At 48.0% G+C, this 20,168-nt stretch overlaps 1 protein-coding gene across 1 annotated transcript in view; it reads right to left on the reverse strand.

Annotated features, from left to right (window-relative positions):
- Window positions 1–20,168, reverse strand: part of MGMT (O-6-methylguanine-DNA methyltransferase) — a gene marked incomplete at its 3' end in the record, with an annotated part of 182,427 nt that overhangs the window by 21,901 nt on the left and 140,358 nt on the right. Inside the window, exon 4 of the mRNA XM_082486020.1 lies at window positions 16,857–17,014. Within this exon, the coding sequence (XP_082342146.1) occupies window positions 16,857–17,014 (158 nt within the window). The remainder of the gene's footprint in view (window positions 1–16,856; window positions 17,015–20,168) is intronic.

Consider the following 20,168-nt stretch of genomic DNA (forward strand, 5'->3'; position numbering starts at 1 on the left):
TATTCCAGTTGTGGCCTCACCAGCGCAGAGTAGAGGGGGAGAATGACCTCCCTCGACCTACTGGCCACACTCTCCCCTATGCAGCCCAGGATTCCATTGGCCTTTTTGGCAACAAGGGCACATTGCTGGGCCATGGATAATTTACTATCTACCAGGACCCTCAGATCCTTCTCCTCAGAACTGCTTCCCAGCAGGTCCACCCCTAACCTATACTGGTGCCTAGCATTCTTCCTCCCCAGGTGCAGGACCTTGCACTTGCTCTTGTTGAACCTTATTAGGTTCTTCTCTGCCCAGCTCTCCAGCCTGTCCAGGTCATGCTGGATGGCAGCACGGCCCTCTGGGGTGTCAGCCACCCTCCCCAAGATGACTAAGACGACTAATTGTTTAATACTGTCATTTTAAGAGAAAATTCTGCTTTTATGTATCTTTAGGTTCCTTTCCCACTTGAGCGCTGACACGAGGCACTGGCTTCAACCTACACCGCGCAGCAGGACCCCATCCATCCGCGAGCTCTTCCCGACCAGCTCCGTGCAGCAAGATATCAAGACTTTTCAATGAATTATTGCGTGTATGAACGCCAAGTGGCTTAAAATTACCAAAACACTCAACATTTTGCTTTGGCGATGTCTTAACTCGTACCTTTGCATTACAGCGCTGCGGGCACCGCACGGGAGCAGGGCGAGGTTGAAGGCAAGCAGCGAGACCAGGAGAAGCACCCCAAGCCTGCCCTCACCACCGCTGCTGAGGCACCGTCAAAGACCTGTTGGTATTTCTACAGCACCGTACCTACAGGTTCAATGACCAGGTAGAGCAACCTGCTCCAGGCTTCTATTTGCCATTCAAAATCTCATTCTAGGAGCAAATATTTTTGCTTTGTTTCACATACATCAGTTTTGGGATCAGGGAATAACTGTGCCAAGTATGTGAAAATAACTTTTTAATGACTTCGTGAATACTTTTAATACACAAAAGAACTGCTATAAACATATATACATGAGACCTGCAGATCTGAGCAACTGTGTAACATCAACCACTATCTCATTCACAGGTGATTTTTTCATATTTTATGGTTATTTAATGCCATAGAACACTCTTTCCTGTTCTGCAAAGGACACAGTATAGTCCTTCCAGAGACACCACGTGCCGGCTCCGCTGCAATTTCTAAGTGACTGGGCCAGAAAATTAAATTTGTATTTTTCCATTCAAGATAGAAATAAATGAGGGACTCCTCTCTATTCCGCTTTGTCAGAGAGCTGGTACTCACCAAGAACTTTACCTGAGTGTCTTCTAAATTCTCCTCATTAGCTTCAATATGCAGACCGAGCGTGGGAACCCACCTCTGCTCTCCCACGGCAATGACAATCCCTACCGAAGGGCCATGTGTGACAAGAGACCACAACTCGCCATCATCTGACTTAAAAATCATGAAAGTACTGCAGGCGCACACTGAAGTAGAACTTCTGGTCCCACCTCAACCCTCCTTTTTCCCCATTTCTTGGAGTTCTAGTAATTGCCCGTTGAAAGCGCCACGGCTGATGCCAGCGCTATGAAGGTTGCTCCTCTCCTTCTTTGGAGAAAAAGCAAAAATTACATTCAATTTACCTCAATCTGTATTTACTCAACAAAAATGCAGTCTCCACCACGCTGCTCCAACCCAACTCTTCCCCGACTCGTCCCGTTAATGAGACGCACAAACCGGCCCGCAGTTCCATAATAAATCAGAGAAGATGTAGCTTCCTAATTACGCTGGGATTTCATAAGGGTAGGGAGGACCATCTGGTTACAGTTAGACTGGAATGGGCAGGGAGGTTCTGCGGAAAACTTCCAAAGATTTATGGATACGCTGGAAGTGTCATTCCGGTATTAATGAACTCAAAATGCAAGGCGAAGAAAAAGGATTCAGCCACTCACACGTGTTGGTAAAGCGCACAATTCCCAATTTATACCTATAAATTAGGTTGACTAACATCAAAATCTCAAACTCATCATGACCTTTGGTTGGAGGTCTCAGCTCAGGATCATAGAATCATAGAATGGTTTATGTTGGAAGGGACCCTGAAGATCATCTAGTGCCATGGGCAGGGACACCTCCCACTGGGAGGATCATCAGGTTTAAACTAAACCCGGGAGTGCCGATGGCCTACAAACTGGGCAGCTTTGGAGAAATAAAGTGATGACCCAAACAAGGAGCTCGAGTCCCCTCCAGCCCTCCACTCACACACACACGAAACCTAGAACCACCGCGAAGTAAATGTGAAACTCTGAACTTCACACATATGTCCTACAAGATATTTTTTTTTATCATCTCAAGGCTCCAACATGCCTCCATGACGTAAATGGGAATAAATCCATGAATTTTGGTATCATCTTGTATAAACCAATTCTGCCAACTGGAATTTGTCACATCAGCTTACAAGCACCGCCACATTTCCCCATTAGGCTACTACACCGGGTCCAGGAGGACTCGCTCGCGCGCCCCAGAAGTATATGCACAAACCAATTCTACATCCACCCATGAAACAGGGCAACACTAAACCAGGTTATTTTGCAGAAGGTAATTGTGTACCTCTTTCTTTGAAAGAACACTTTCAGAACGATGGTTAATAGCCGGGTTACGCCAGTGGAGGCGTTCTGGTTGGTCTCCTCCGGGCAGGCTGATGGACCTGGGTGGGACAGGGAGAGGGAGGCTGGGATGCCCCATCATCTCTCCTGTAGTTTTCGCTGCTTCACGCGTAATTGCATTTCCTCTTATAATTCCACTTAGAATTACATCATTGAGGTGGTTTTACGGTTTCATTTTTCAACACGGCCCCAAATATCCGCTCCCAAATGACTCTGGATCAAGAAATCTGCACCCTCAGTTGCTTTGTGAAGATCGTGTTACCAAAGATAACCTGCCCTAGAAAATTAATATCTGAAACATGAAATGCAAATGTGCTCCACCGTGTGAACAAAGTATAAGATCTTCACTTGTCTAAAACATGAACAGCAATTTTTCTTTAGATTTCCATAAGTTTTTTGTAAATGTGCAAGTTAAAAATAATATTCATTAAATCGCTTAACTGTAATAAAATGTAACTATTTGCTTACTGCATACAAATTAAGTCAGTATCAAAGTACTGATTTTCTTTTTAGTTTGTATTAATTTATTATTGAATTCTAAATATCTAATGCGTGAAGCTAAACACTTACATAGCACTTTACAAACACTAATTCACAAATGATGCAACATCTTTTCAAGGCACATGAGAAAGGAGCAGCAATTAATTCCTCCAATCTTCTGGCTTCAACCTCAAAGATACAGTGCTTTTTTTTCTTTTTCTTTCTTTTTTTTGAGGAGCGCGCATTTAAGCAGTCAGCAAAACAACTGCGAAGACGTGAAGCGTGATTTCATGAAGTCACTCAGCCTCTTGACTGATAAGGGTGCCATCAACAGCGCACCCTCTCCTACAGAACTGCAATTTGTATTCATAGAATCATAGAATTGTTTTGGTTGGAAGAGACCTTTAGGATCATCAAGTCCAACCGTTACCCCAGCACTGCCAGACCCACCACTAACCCATGTCCCTCAGCACCACGTCTGCCCGTCTTTTAAATAACTCCAGGGATGGGGACTCCACCACAGCCCTGGGCAGTCTCTGCCAGTGCTTCACAACGCCTTCACAGAACCCCAGAACCCCAGACTGGTGAGGGTTGAAGGGCCCTCTGGAGCCCCCCCAGTGCCACCCCCCGCCAGAGCAGGGGCACCTCCAGCAGTGGCACAGGACACCTCCAGGCGGGTTTGGAATGGCTCCAGAGGGGGAGACTCCCCCCCTCTCTGGGCAGCTGTGCCAGTGCTCTGCCGCCCCCACAGCAAAGAAGTTCCACCTCATGTGTTGATGGAACCTCCTATGGTCACGTTTGTGCCCGTTCCCTCTTGTCCTGTCACGGGGCACCACTGCACACAGACTGTTCCCCCCCCCGGCACCCGCCCTGTCAGTATTGATAAGCGTTGATGAGACCCCCCCTCAGCCTTCTCTTCTCCAGACTGAACAGCCCCACGGCCCTCAGCCTGTCCTCAGCACAGAGATGCTCCAGTCCCCTCCTCATCTCCGTAGCCCTTTGCTGGACCCTCTCCAGCAGTTCCCTGTCCTTCTTGACCCGGGGAGCCCCAAACTGGACACAGTGCTCCAGATGTGGCCTCCCCGGGGCAGAGCAGAGGGGGAGGATGACCTCCCTCCACCTGCTGGCCACACTCTGCGTGATGGCCCCCAGGATGCCATTGGCCTTCTTGGCCACCAGGGCACATTGCTGGCTTGTGGGCATCCTGTTGTCCCCCAGGACTCCCAGGTCCCTTTCCACAGAGCTGCTTTCGGTGAAGAAATTTTTCCTAATATCCGATTGAAACCTCCCTGACCTAAAGTGAGACCATTTCCAGTTCTCAAGATTAAAATTCTTCAAACACACATCCTGGAAGCAAGCGGAGGAGAAGTCCTACCCGTGACCTCTGATGGTTCTTCAGAGACTAGAGTTTTCTGAACCAACAGGCAGCCCTAACGGAACCATCTTGTTTGGAGGAAGTTCTTATGGAAAGCGGTCACCCGCCATGAGAGGAGAAGTCTACAAAAGCACAGGCAGAAATTCGGGGATATTCGGGGTGCGAGGAGCAGGGGGGTGTGAGGAAACCAGCACGGCTGTTTAAACATCTCCTGTCCTGCACCTCCGAAGGAATGACTCGCTTTTCCAGAGCACCTGAATATTACTGGGATTTTAATAAGCTAGTAAGGTTAATAAATGCACATTTACCTGATCTAACAGCCCCGTTATTTTACATAAATCTGCAGTATCGGGAAAATACAATTACGCTTCACAACCCGCCACAAAAAAGAGGCTGTTTCCTCATCCCCTGCCCCTCTGCCAAACCCAATGAAATCAGCACAGACACAAACGTGTTTATACAACGTTAAGGGTTCGCGTTAAGCTGAGAGCAAGGAGGAAATTTGACTTTCAGATTGACAAGCGAAGAGCGTACATATATTCTCGCGTCTGCAACAAAGAACGCGCCTGTGTACTTCCCCGCCGAGAAGTTGCGTGTGAATCCTTAACAAACCCGCTCGGAGAGACACCGCAGCCCTTCTCCCTTAAAGGATGGTCGGAGTTAAGGTCAGGGCACCCTCAATCTGAATTTCAGATCTTGACTTTTGTGGGCTTTACTTTTTCTTTCGGCATTAAATATGAATGACGTTCCCCGGAACATTTGGAACGTTAATTATAGGGAAACTAACACCTAATTTTATCGCTCGCCTGCAAACGTATCGCTTCAGTCATTGTTCGCCCACGGAACCACAATCACGAGCTTCGAGCAAAGTGCTAAAATATAAAAGGCCGCGTTCATTCATGTATCGGTCCGAGCTGCAGCACTATAAAGTACATCAAAAGGTGTTAATGGTTTCAATATTTATCTGCTGCAGGGAAGCACTCTAAAAAGAAGACAGAAAAAAATTTCTGCTAATGGCTGTGTCTCTCCATTAAAATGAAAAGCTTAATGCATCTTATAATCAGAGGACAATTTGCAAATCATTAAGAGAAATGTAAAATTCCATTAAAATACAAATCAAGAGTCCCTCACTGGACTAATAATCTTTTTGATATTATTTTGCATTTCACTATTTCTGTTCCCAATATCCAGGCACCACAAATGATCAGTTCTTGAACACGCTATTTACCACAGCCTACTTCTTTAACGAGAGACTGAGAGAAGTATAATCTGCTATTCAGAGCAGGTACTAATGAAGAATTCCATATATTCTGAAATTTAATTAAAACCCCAAAGATTTCAAATTAGATGCAATTTGAAATGCCTGGGGCAGAAATACATGCACTTGCGTGGCAAGGGTATCACGCTGAAAGTTGATACCGTAATTGGTCTTGATGTATTTTTGTGTTGCCAGGCTGAAGCACAGAACTCATAACCATATAAAAATTCTCTGTAGATTACCTGCTCATTGAAAATGCCATCACTCAGGTAGTTCTCTACTAAATTACCATGCTACTAAAATGCACAAAGTGATTCGAAGAGAAGAGTGGCACAGCTGGTCGACGCTGCCAATGAGTTATGCATGCGTCGACGCTGCCTTTTTTCTTAGTAAAATATGCTCAGTTGAATATTAAAATATAATTGGCATTCAACCTAAGTAGCTTAAACCATTTTGTTATCTTCTTTTAAACCGATTTGGCTCCTCCACAGTTATTTTCAAGGATGCGATTCACAAACTAATGACACCATCACATTCAGCTAGATTTGTACTATTTTACATTTGTCATAAATAGGAACAATTTCTACAGCCTTCTAGGGATGTCCTTTAATACTGGCTCCTCTTGAACATCAAAGGCCCAATTCATGGGGAAAAAAAGAAAGACAGGAAAAAAAAAAAGAGTATGCCATTTATGTTGGTTCTTGCATATTTTATTCTGAGGAGAGCGCGGGATGCAAATCGCCAGTGAAAAGTATGTTCTTGCAGTTAAGCAAGTCCTTGTTTCTCCCAGAATATACCGCTCAGCTCTCATGTTCACAAAATCCAAGAGGAGATAAGGGCAAAACTGTCTTGGAAATAGGTCAGGAAGGGGCACCCTTAGGTCAGGCAGCACCGAAGTACCCACGGCAGCAAACGGCTTCCCCTTACATGAATGTATCTACGTGCCCCTGACGTACAGGCTGTCCCAAATCCCACTGTATTTTCCTTTTCTGAAAAAAATTAACAACGGCGTTTAGAAACAAGGTGCTCGCCACAGCAAGAGTCACAGTAAGCACATTACCTTTGAAATATCGGACAGGTTAAATGCATACGAGTATTGACGGTATCTCCCATCGACAAGGGGAATTAAATAAACTTGGCTGAAAGTTCATTATTGAAATAGGTGGGGCGGGGGGCTACGTTACCAGGTTGGTGAAAATACGTCTTCTATCAGGGTCAACTTATCCCTTTTATTTCGCGGAGGCAGAACGGATCTGCCATTGAACATACTGACCTCCCACAGAAGCATCCCGTGCACGTGGCTTTTACAGCTGGAGTTTCACTGTCCCCACTGTGGTCCAGCCGCCAGCTCGATGCCACGGTACGACTGTGAACGCCTAACGGCGGCAGAGCCTTCTGCTGGATGAAGTCCTGGAAACTTCTCGACAACAGGAGCGGCCCATCCACCAGCAGACAGGACCGCACCGCCTTGCTCAAAGCAAGTTAAGTCCACCAGCAAAGGGAGAGCAGATGCTGCTCTTCCATCTTCTTCCATCCCACCATGGCCATCCTCATCACAGGGCAGTGAAGTCATTCCAAATAACATCAGACACAAAATACAAACTTTTCTCTTGGACAAAGAAGACTGATTTTGGAACAAGTTCAATGTCCTCACATCTCTGCAGCTATTCCAGAGTCACCATGACTTGCTCCAATACCCCAAGGAAATTTTTGCCATCACACAGTGACATCACACAGGTGAATATCGACCATGGATCTTCAATCCACTTTTGCCTAAAAATTAAACTATTTAGATAACGCTCCTTTATTCTAATTGTGGCCTACCTGTAATGAATGGCAAGAAGACTGAGAAGAAAGAATTATCCTACTGAAAATACAATGCTTTTTTTTTTTTTTTAATAATAGAATCATAGAATGGTTTGGGTTGGAAGGGACCTTGAAGATCATTCAGTCCCACCCCCCTGCCCTGGGCAGGGACATCTCCCCCCAGCCCAGGTTGCTCCCAGCCCCGTCCAACCGGGCCTTGAACACCTCCAGGGATGGGGCAGCCACAGCTTCTCGGGGCACCCTGCGCCGGGGGCTCACCGCCCCCACAGGGAAACATTTCTTCCTAATGTCTAATCTAAATCTCCCCTCTCCCAGTTTGAAGCCGTTTCCCCTCATCCCATCACTCCATGCCCTTGTAAACAGTCCCTCCCAGCTCTCTTGTAGGCGCCCTTCAGATACTGGAAGGGGCTCTGAGGTCTCCCCGGAGACTTCTCTTCTCCAGGCTGACCCCCCCACCTCTCCCAGCCTGTCCTCCCAGCAGAGGGGCTCCAGCCCTCCCAGCATCTCCGGGGCCTCCTCTGGCCCCGCTCCAACAGCTCCGTGTCCTTCTGCTGTGGGGACCCCCCGAGCTGGAGGCAGCACTGCGGGGGGGTCTCCCCAGAGCAGAGCGCAGCAGAGGGGCACAATCCCCCCCTCGCCCCGCTGGCCACGCTTCTTTTGATTTATACTATCCCAATTGAACTTTAATGCATTTTCCATTTTTACTGGAAATAAAGTAAAGATGGAGAGATGATACTGGGACAGGTTGGCTCCTGGAGGTCTTTCTGCAGACTGAGTTTGCCGCTTTTCCTCTCAAGGATGGCTACGCCTTGAACATGGCAATCGGTCAAGTGGCATCGCCTGGCCTGGGGCTTGGTCACCGCGTCCTTCGCACCGAACCGGTGTGCGGCAGGGCTGTCAGCTCCGCCATACCTGCCGCTCAAACGCGATTTATTTCATACATATATAAATAAATATAACTAAATAAATATTTAAAGACATAAAAACAGATATGAGTGTATAAATATATTTGTATAAATATAAATAAATGTATTAAAAATATATGTTTTAATATATAAATACACACATATCTAAAGCAAAGGAAGAAAATCACAGGAATTGGCCCTTGATGTAACATCTGATATTTATAGCCTCAACTTTATGACACTTGAGAAAAATGCCTTGCCCCTGAACACCAACGTACCTGCAATATGAAAATACATTCTTAGAAAAGTTCCAGACACCCCCCCTCCCCCACTTGTCTTGCTTTAGCACCCTGTTTGGCCGCAAATCACCCTAGCGAGCTCCAGCCAGCAATATTTGCAGATAACGCGTATTATCTGACATCTGACTATAATGTACAATATAATGTATATAATCTGAAATCTAATTATGTACATTAAATCATGCTAGAAGAGTCATTTAAGAGTAAGTAAAATTTATTTGAAAATGGTAAATAAAGTCACCAGTCATACCCAGGACTGAAGAAAATTAAAACCACGCAGGACTCAGACATCTCTCTGTCTCTCTCTCGATGCCTCTCATACCCATAGGCCACCACTTTAAGAATTACCAGTTAATAAAGACAGTAAAATTGTGACGATACCATTAACTTTAGTATTTACTGTCTTGCTATCACCACGCAAACACCATTCTAGGAGTGAGCCGAAAACTCTTAAGTTTTAAGTACATCTTAACGTACTTCAAATGCGTATGGTTACTTCGTCTAATAAATACTGAAGTTACCCACAGCTCAGTGAAATCATTCATAGGTCGAATTCATCCTTTCCATTCCTCACCCGCTCTCACCCTTACCTCCCATTTCCTCCTCTTCTCCTCAAGGCTGCGAATCACCCCAATATAACGTTGGGTATTTTTTCAGTATCTAAACGAAGCCGCGCAGCGACCTGAGGACCGAGCAGGACATCCGACAGCCCTGCGTGCCCGTCAGCCACTCCGACTCTTTTGAACAGTTTTTTTCATACCTTCTCCACTTGGACCCTTCCCCCTCTGCTTCTGGGGCTCCTGAAAAGCACTTCACTCATTCTTAGCTTTTAAAGAATGACATTTTTACCAGCCGTTTCTTTCCCACTGAACGCGAGTAGAGTCGCTATCCTGTTATCCATGAACGGGCACCCGAAACTGCAAACTTTCTGGCTTTCCGAGGCAGTATCTCAACAAAGTCAACGATTTTTATGACTTTTTTTTTTTTTTTTAAAGTCTGTAATTTAAAGCCAGGAAAACAGATCTGTATTCACCGTAATACTGTAAATGCTTTTCTTGTTTAAATAATTTTTAAATATTGAAAAAGTCTTTGGCTAAATTGTACATGAGAAAAATTTACTCTGAGGATATAGTGCGCACTGTAATTAGGGTAAGCAGCACAGTCATTAAAAACACTTCTCTTAAACGTAAGCGTTCACGGGATGTTGAATTTGTCATCTCAAAAAAAAGGCAAATTAACAGCCCCACAACCTTCAGAAAACTTGTGACTTGAGCATTCCAACCACAAAAAGGATAAAAAAGACTTTGGCCTTCGCTGAGATACAGCCAGAATGCATAAAATTTACTTTTCTTTCTTAATTTGCTGCAGATTGTTTTTTTTTTTAATAGTTTAGAATGTGCAAACCCCGTAAAACAAAGAGGTGCTACAGTGTGCCACTGGCAGGAAGGTGAAAGAGTAATCAAACTGCAATTAATGGAAGGATTTTCTCCACAGGTGCTTTCTAGAAGGAGAGATCCAACAGCAGCCGCAGAGCCTGGGACGGAGGCGCGAGCGTGCAGCACGGGGATGAAGGACGAGTCTGACCCCGCAGAGGCGATACCAGACAGTGAAGAGTTTCTTCAGCCCATCACCGGTATTTTACAGTGTGTTTTGCCGTCCTTTGGTGAGGACTGCGCCAGGTTCGCTGCTTTGGTTGGAGTTTCTGAACGAGAAGGCTCCCAGGAAATCACAGGGTAATTATTGATTACAGGCCTGGGCAGGGAGCGAAGTCATCTTGAAGGGAGAATGGAGGTACTACCAGTTCCTTTGAAGACTCTCTGCTCCCATTATGTATGAGGTGGTTCATCAATATCCCTTCTTGGATGAACAACATGCATTATGCACGGGAAATTTCAGCTACTAATCTGGTTTGCAAAGCTCTCCTCTCCTGTCTCCATCCTCACGTTGTTCCTCCTCAATCTTTTTGCACAGTTTTTCTCTGCCTTTGGTTTGCAAGGTGACACAGACTACACCGCTGGCAGACCTGCAGAGCCCTCCTCCCTCCCACTGACACGATAATTCAGAGCTCCACCTCTGGAGCCCCCAACGTCAGAAGGCCACGGAGCTGTTGGAGCGGGGCCAGAGGAGGCCCCGGAGATGCTGGGAGGGCTGGAGCCCCTCTGCTGGGAGGACAGGCTGGGAGAGGTGGGGGGGGTCAGCCTGGGGAAGAGAAGGCTCCGGGGAGACCTCAGAGCCCCTTCCAGTCCCAAAAGGGGCTCCAGGAGAGCTGGGGGGGGCTCTGGATCAGGGAGGGGAGCGATGGGAGGAGGGGGGATGGTTTTACGCTGTCAGAGGGGAGATTTCGATGAGATATGAGGAAGAAATATTTCCCTGTGGGGGCGGTGAGCCCCTGGCGCAGGGTGCCCCGAGAAGCTGTGGCTGCCCCATCCCTGGAGGGGTTCAAGGCCGGGTTGGATGGGGCTGGGAGCACCCTGGGCTGGGGGGAGGTGGCCCTGCCCAGGGCAGGGGGGTCACAGTGAGCTGATCTTTAGGTCCCTTCCAACCCAAACCATTCCATGATACTGTGAGAATTCACAGCTCATTTGAAGACGCAGGGTGACTGAGTTGGACTGAGCTGAAAAGCAAAGGCCTAAACCTCCAGTAGAGGGACCGACTGAGGAGCTCCAGACTCAGGAACACAAAGGCACGGTTTTGCAAAGCTAACGGACTTCATCCGGTGAGGCCGGCGGCACGGCATGGCACACAAAGAGCAGAGCCCCAGGGCTGCTGCTCGTCACAGGGCAAAGCAACACTCTTGTGTGCCTCCAATTTCCTCTGCTCTTGTTGCTCTAATGAGCCATCTGGTCTGCAAACACACAACCCTTCCTCGCCGTGGCGTCCAGCGCCGCAACGCTTTCTGCGACCGCAACCGCTCCCGTTATAAAGCACAAATAAAGAAAAGTCAGGAAATTCAGGACCGGCCAATTTAACATTGCCTTCTCCATTTCACAGACCCACAAACCAAGCAACTCATGCACAGGCTTCAAAACAATAACAGGGTCATTTTTTCTTCTTCATCTGCAAAGGAGGCTAATGACCACCATACACTGAGACCAACTACTCACATCCCATCAGTGCCTTTTCCGAGGCATAACGCCTTGACGTCGCGCTGCAGAGAAGTGGGAAAAACTGAATTTTTCTTTGCTCAATGAAATTCCACATCGAGCACTGGCCATGACACAAATGGTTGAAAATTCCAGTTTTTCAATTACATTTTAAAAAAGTAAATATGGCTGCATAGGCTAAACTGGACAGCCTGTAAGCTGACAACTCCTGGGGGTGTTGAGAAACCAGCTTCAAACTTCTCCTGCCTGCCTCAAGCTGTGCTACAGCAACGGATTCAAACTTGACCACTGACGAGTTACGAGAAGGAATGGTTAATTCTGTATTTGAAATACTTTCCCCCCCCTTTTACTGGCAATTTAGAAATTTAAAGGCACTTTAGAAAAATTTGACACAAGACGAGCTGCTGAAACAGTAAATGTCAGAATTCAGTTTGCCTTTACACTGGTGTCGCATACGCACATGGCAACCAAATTACGATAGCGTAATGAAACGGTTCTTATTATATTTTCACTGCTGTGCATCCACCACCAGCCCAACACCCAGAGCAGTGACCAGTGCTCACTGCCACGGGCGTCGGGATAACGCCGTGCTGGCTGCTGCCGCTGGGGAGAGAGAGCTTTCCGCAACCTGAAAAATATCTTTACTTTCACAGAATCACTGAACCCCAGGCTGGCGAGGGCTGGAAGGGCCCTCTGGAGCCCCCCCAGTGCCACCCCCCGCCAGAGCAGGGGCACCTCCAGCAGTGGCACAGGACACCTCCAGGCGGGTTTGGAATGGCTCCAGAGGGGGAGACTCCCCCCCTCTCTGGGCAGCTGTGCCAGTGCTCTGCCGCCCCCACAGGAGAGAAGTTCCACCTCATGTGTTGATGGAACCTCCTATGGTCACGTTTGTGCCCGTTCCCTCTTGTCCTGTCACGGGGCACCACTGCACACAGACTGTTCCCCCCCCGGCACCCGCCCTGTCAGTATTGATAAGCGTTGATGAGACCCCCCCTCAGCCTTCTCTTCTCCAGACTGAACAGCCCCACGGCCCTCAGCCTGTCCTCAGCACAGAGATGCTCCAGTCCCCTCCTCATCTCCGTAGCCCTTTGCTGGACCCCCTCCAGCAGTTCCCTGTCCTTCTTGACCCGGGGAGCCCCGAACTGGACACAGTGCTCCAGATGTGGCCTCCCCGGGGCAGAGCAGAGGAGGAGGATGACCTCCCTCCACCTGCTGGACACACTCTGCTTGACGCCCCCCAGGATGCCACTGGCCTTCTGGGCCACCAGGGCACACTGCCGGCTCATGGGCATCCTGTTGTCCCCCAGGACTCCCAGGTCCCTTTCCGCAGAGCTGCTCTCCAGCAGGTCAGCCCCTGAGCTGTACTTTCTCAATTTGCAAATCTCTCTGCTTTTGTTATCTCAAAGTTGATTGTCACTATTTTTGTCTCCACAAGGAACTACGTTTTAATAGTTGGCACAAAAGCAGCTGCAGAAAATTAGCCACGAACTGAGAAGTGCTCCATCCGGAAAGCACTTTACAATTTTTTGATAAATGAGGAACCTCCTTAACATGTTCAACATAAGATAAGCAAAATCCTTACTGCCCTCAGGTGATGCTGCCACAGAAAAACAATAAAACAAAATTTGATATAAGCACTGATTAGGAAAGAAAATACCCAATAATCAGTCCTTATCGCAAAATCACTGATGATGGAACTCAACTCACCTAATATCAAAGAATCAGACCGTAAGTAGTCGTATTTACAGGGAAAGGGAGACAAGAAGGGCCAAAGGTTTTGAAGATTCAGTAGAAGAGCTGCTGATGAACAGAGATGTAAGAAAATCACTGTGATGAGAAAAAGCCTGCCTGGCTTTGGATCCTCATGCTCTCGCTTATGTTTATTCTGCATTTTTAAGTGCCTGGAGAAATGAGTAGGCACTTTCAAATGTAAATGTGAAAAAGTAAATAAACACCAAATTCCTAATTTAGCATTACTGCATTTCTGACTTACAGATAAATTGAAATGTACAATGTAATCCACTAGAATACGTTTTTCACCTTACCTTTCTACTAAATAACATTTAAAAATAGTGTCTTTAAATTTTTGACACGTATTTGCACATTCCTTTCAATATAAATTTTTTCTATTTTATGAAAGTATTACTAGGAGAAAGTAGGAGAAGAATAGAAATGCTATCACATCATTGTGTTTTGTGCCAATTAATTCTTCGTTAGCATTTCCATTACGTACGTGCCTTCCCCTCATAAAACACGCACACCTGGTCTCAGTCCAAGAACACATAACTGAACTAAATTGAAAAAACCTGAACCTGCACATGTTATAATGAGAAAACGGCACTCCAGTCCCTCCCCAGCACCGAACCTGCCATACAGAAGGTCAAACCCCATTAGGGCCAACTGCTGCCCAGCGCGCGGCCAGCCCGGCCAGTGGGACCACCAGCCGCATCCTTCACAAAGCCGCAGGAGAGAGCCGGCAGTGATGCTCATGGCCACCGGCCGCGTCCCGTGCCAGCCCCGCAGGCACCTCTCCGCTGGGTCTTGCACTTGGACGGTGCCGAAGAGCTTTCCTTCCACCCCCCAAAACATTCGAGGGTGAGGATTGCTTTCTCTCAAGAAGCTTCCTATGAACAAATATCTTTCCTCTTTTAACTGATCTTCAGCCTCTTCCAGTGTTGCCTGCGGGGGAAGGTGGCTGCCTAGGGGAGGACCAAAGTCCCCGACCAACTGTGACCATAAGTCAAGGCACGACTGCTCAGGGCTCAGCCCCACAACCACAGCTAAAACAACATCAGCAGCGCTTAGACGAAAAAAAAAATATGTCACTAGCCAAACTAAAAAGAATTCAGTAGCCAATTTAGGAAAATTAATAAAAGTAAAAAGACATGGACTTACTGGAGTGTGTCGAGAGGAGGGCCACGAGGATGATCCAAGGGCTGGAGCACCTCTCCTATGAGGAGAGGCTGAGAGAGTTGGGGCTGTTCACCCTGGAGAGGAGAAGGCTCCGGGGAGACCTTATTGCGGCCTTCCAGTACCCAAAGCGGGCCTACAGGAGAGCTGGGGAAGGACTTTTTACTGGGGCATGGAGTGATAGGACAAGGGGGAATGGCTTTAAACTGGAAGAGGGCAGGTTCAGATTGAACACTAGGAAGAAATGTTTCCCTGTGGGGGTGGTGAGCCCCTGGCGCAGGGTGCCCCGAGAAACTGTGGCTGCCCCATCCCTGGAGGTGTTCAAGGCCGGGTTGGACGGGGCTGGGAGCAACCTGGGCTGGGGGGAGGTGTCCCTGCCTGGGGCAGGGGGTGACACTGGGTGGTCTTCAAGGTCCCTTCCAACCCAAACCATTCTATGATTCTATGATTCTAAAAGCATTACTTTAAATGTTTTAGAATCTTCTGGTGGATAACCTGGGAAGCAGAATTCCCCTGATGTTGTTCAAAGTTGGAAGGAACAGCAGCAGTCACTATTTCCCATCCAGCTTTGCCCATTTACATTCACTCCCATCCTAAAATTTTCAAACACGACTCTAAATTTCATCCCAGCTAATAAAAAAAGTCCTCAGCTGATGATTTAATCACCTAGAAGGCTGGACTTCATGAGCATTTTAGCAATTTTGACAAATGCTATCCCATAGTGTCATTATTGCTCCTGCATGTTCATTGGAGAGTTTCACTGAAACCTCTGATCAAAATTTTTTAGTAGTTGACAAAAGCGAAGTTTGTATAAAAATTAGAGGGAGACAGCGCAATACACAACCTAGTTTTAAAAACACCCTGTAATTTGACTAGGAAAGATGTCATGCTGAGAAATTTTCATAACGTGGAAGAATAAGTACAGAAGTTCAGCATTAAAACAAAGCTCACACTCTCACTTTCGGAGAGCAAACAGCCTGATTACCTGTAGAACGCTCTGCGCGACAACTGCACTCTGATTTTGTTGTCCTACTTGCAGCTGCCATCAGCTCATTAAGAGTAAGAAAGTGGAAGAGCGAGAAGAAACCTGTTATTTATAGGAACTGGAATAAAAGCCGGCAGAGCTGGGCTCTCGCAGATGCCACTCGCAAAGGCAACAGCCCTTCCCTTCCCGGGGTAAGAGTGGCCACGCTTTCACACGGGTACTGACAGTCCCCATGCCTTAAAATACAAAGCTACGCACCCATACTAAAAGTGTCTTTCACCTTGAACCACAAAAAAAAAAAAAAAAAAAAAGAAAAAGTATTTATAATTTAGAGTTTATAGAAAAACCACTGCTATCCTACCTCACGTAAGAAGGAGGATGCTAGTCCCTTTTTGCTGCTATATTATTATGGAATCTAATACAATTGAAAAATAGATCTCTTAAACCGACGATTTTGTTTGCTGGGAAATGACGATACCCACGGACAAACAAGAAGACACTGCAAAAAGCAGACTTCTGAGGTTATTTTTTTTTTAAATAATGGGATCCTATTTCATTTCAAGTGATGGACTTCTGATAGGAGGTCTTCAGGAACGCAACCGGTAAACGGTGAATGGAAGGAGAAACTTTTTTCAGGTCTTGTTTTATCTAAATACACGAGTAGCGTAACTTCTTTGTAACAACACTTGTTCCTTTTTAAAAAAACAAACAAACAAACAAATGGCATCTATGATAACGTTGAGGAACCAAAACACAGCTACCCTACGCAACCTAACTATCAACTATCCTATCAACTATCACCGCCTCCTCCAGGGCACTGGTGAGGTGTCGCTGCCCACAGACACCGACGTGGCTCAGCCCCTTCCCCTGCCGCTGGCACAGGCCTGGTTTTGGGCAACAATGACCTCACCGAAGACCTTATTGCCCTTCAGCCGTGGTCACACCAAGACCCTTCAGCCAGCAACCATGGGGAGCTGAACCGCATCATTTTTATTGCCATTGAGCAAGAGTTACGGGGACGGGAGCCAGCACCGTCCCGGCTGACGGGTGCAGGGAGGGGACGGGGCGCCCGGCGGCCCCGCGGCACAGACCTCGGCGGAGCAGCGGGTGGTGGAAGGCCGGCACGGGAAGGCTCGTCGTCCTCACCGGCTCGCAGAAGTAGGCGTGCAGCCAGGCCGTGCACTGCCTCAGCGGCTCCGTCATCTCCTCCGCGCCTTCGCACACCTCGCAGGCGGCCGAGGACTCTCTGCTGCAAGAGAGAATTGCAAAATTGCGATAAAAATTCTCAAAATGAACATTCATACTCCCTACATTCGCAGAAAAATACCCCGTGTCAAAAGCATTGGAGTCAGACTCCATCCTCTTTCTGCTGTGACAAAGGTGGAAAGATTGATTAACCAAACAAAACCGCATCCTCGTCGCCTCTAGAAGTGCAACGACAACACCGGCTCGCGTACACCTGGGAAAAAAATCATAGGCACCGTTGAGAGGAAAATACCGAGCGTCGGTGGGAAACGTCAGGGCGCAAAGAAAACCACCCAAGTCCACGGGAGACGACGCACCTCGTGCCACCAGGGCGGGTGGCTCCTCCTCCACGTTCCCCCGGGGCACAGTCCCGTCTCCCCGGGGACCTTCCCTGGGGGAAGGAGGAAAGGAAACGGCTTTTCTGCCGACCCCGCGCCTTCCTCTGCCCCGTTTCCTTCCAGCGACGGTGGCAGGTTTCTGCTTTCCTCCACTTATTGAATTGGAAGGAAGCAATTGCCCATTCATTTGATTTTCGGTGGCAGCTCGGGCTGGCAGCATACTGAAGAAAGCGAACAGAAAGCGCCTGCAAACAAAAACGTACTTCTTCCCTCGCTGCTTTTCACTTCTTTCCCTCCGGAAGAGCACCGTGCGTATGAGGGCAATGGAAACGCGCACACAGCGAGCGCCCAGCCGCCTTCCCCAGCCCGGAGGCTTCCAGGGAGGCACCGCCGCGCTGGCGCAGGGGTGGTGGTGCCCTCCCGGTGCCTGACCGCACGGCCGTGTGGCGGCGTCCCGCAGAACTGCAGAGAGCGGTTCCAGGGTACCGATAAACACACAGAGCCCATTAGCAATGGGAACGATGGGAAGACCAGTAAGGAGACATCGTCAAGGGTGACTGCCAGACCAGCAAGCCCTGCCAGCAACCTTCTCACATCCAGAGTCTCAAGCACCGCTGATGAGCCATCCTCAGGTTCTCTAACTATTACAGCTTTTTATGTTTTTTTTTTTTTTTGGTTTTCCTCCCAGCTGGAAATACAGCCCGACGCCAGAACAAGAAGTTTCTCGATGGTGGGCTGCTAAAGCTCAACAGCATAGGCTTCTGGTGAGAGGCGGGATGTGCCAGAAAGCGGGAGACGGGAGAGAAGGCTGCAAACATACCAAAATACAGGAGAACCTGAGACAACGGAAGAAAGAGAAAACCAGAGCAATTCTGCCACCCGGGTACGGGGAGAGAGCAAACCAGCGCAAATCCCCCGGAAGGCTCGAGCCCACGGCAGGCCAGCAAAAGTATTTGGTTGGTTGCCTCCTAGCAGAAAGCCGAAGAAAATGAAAGGTGTGATGTACCAGTAACGGCATAAAAGACACCGGGTTCTGCTTTTGCCACGAGGCACCTTGGCAAAAAGGGGGAACGCCTTCACGGGCTCCACGCACCGCGGCCGGTGGAGCCCACCGCGACGGGAGGTGGGTGTGGTGAGAGACCGGTCCGGCTCTGCCTCCGGACGGGATAAATGATGCGGTGGCGGGGGCCGGCGCGGGGTCGCTCCGGGAAGCGGAGCCCTCGCTCGCCTGGTGCCTCATCAAACGGCCCTGCCGCCTCCCCCAGCCCCCCTCCGTTTTCTGGTTAATTGTTAACCACTGAAGGCCACGTAATTACTGATCAGGAAGCGGCAGAGGAGAAGAGCGACGCAGAGGCGGACAATTAAAATACTCTGGTTGCACAAGAATATGAGTTGACGGCTTGGAGCAGAGGCAAAACAAAAATGAAGAATCGGCTTTGGATCCAGTTGGCTGGAAATTAAGTATAATTTTATTTCTCTCTTCCCCTTTACTTACCAAATTAATGCTTTTGATTTTTCTTTTTTTTTTTTTTAGGTGCGTGTGCGCAAAGTAGCATCGATTTTCTTTATAAACCTGACGTCTACTTTATGATATTTTTCTATTTAATAATCTTGCTAAAAAAAATTGTATGAGAACCTGTGCATAAACTTTCTTGCGTGAATACCTACAACACGGACCTCAAACCACGCTCTCGCCACAGCGGATAATCCGTCATTCTGCACATGTACAACACTCAGCAGAATATGGCTCAGTTTTACTGTGCATTGTTCGAGCTACGACAATATAATAACTACAGAATATAATAATGTCTCTGAAATCTCAAAGAGAAGTCGGTAGACTTTTCTGCTCCATTTATCCAGAAGAGCATTGAAAGCACTCAAAACTACAGTCAACTTATGTTTTTCACATCATCTTGTTTCACATTCTCGGGAGTCTGGAAATGATTTGGGCTGTAATATCAACATAAAACCGAAAGATTTCGTCTCCTCGCTGCTCTGCAAGCAGAGCCCCAGCCTGACGCAGCCAGACGGGCACAGTGATTCCCTCCTGCTCCAGAAAGGCCCCAAACCGCCGCCGTTCTCCCCCAAACCAGGTGGGAAGCAGCACACCAGCGTGGTGCGGCGCTACCGAGGCCGGCGCGAGGGCTGCTCAGGGCTTTGCCTGAAGGCTCAAGGTAACCATCAGGCCGTTACCTCAATGTTTAATGTAAGGAACATAGTAAAGGTCCACCAGACTCTTCAAGAAGATGCGGATTGCAGCAGTTGCTCTGTGCAACCATCCAACCCACCCCGGGAGGGCTGCAGGAACCTGCCGCACACCGTCGCAAGGCTTAGCTATGCCAACGCACAGATACCTTCCCCCTGCTGTCACGGACGCGTGCCTCGCTTCCACCAGGTCTTCCTGTTGGAAGAGGTTGTGGAGTCTCCCCCTCTGGAGCCATTCCAAACCTGCCTGGACGCCGTCCTGTGCCACTGCTGGAGGTGCCCCTACTCTGGCGGGGGGTTGGATGAGATGATCTCCAGAGGGCCCTTCCAACCCTGACCAGCCTGTGATTCTGTGATTCCTTGGCAGGACTGTTTGGATTTAAGTCTTATTTTTTAATTTTTTTTTTTTTTTAAATCACTGCTTTTAAGAACAGCGCCTTGTCACTGCTGAACGTCTCTAGATGGTTCAGGTGAGACCATTCTCCCACCACATCAACACCAGACACTTTCACAACTCCTGCCACCTCCACGGCCACCTCCACCTTGGTCAAGAAAGCAAAAGCCTTGCAAAGACGAAAATGCCTTGCTCTCTACGAATGCATTGACTTCTGTTCC

This window comes from Vanellus vanellus, assembly GCF_965231255.1.
Source record: "Vanellus vanellus genome assembly, chromosome: 7".
NCBI classification, from domain to species: domain Eukaryota; kingdom Metazoa; phylum Chordata; class Aves; order Charadriiformes; family Charadriidae; genus Vanellus; species Vanellus vanellus.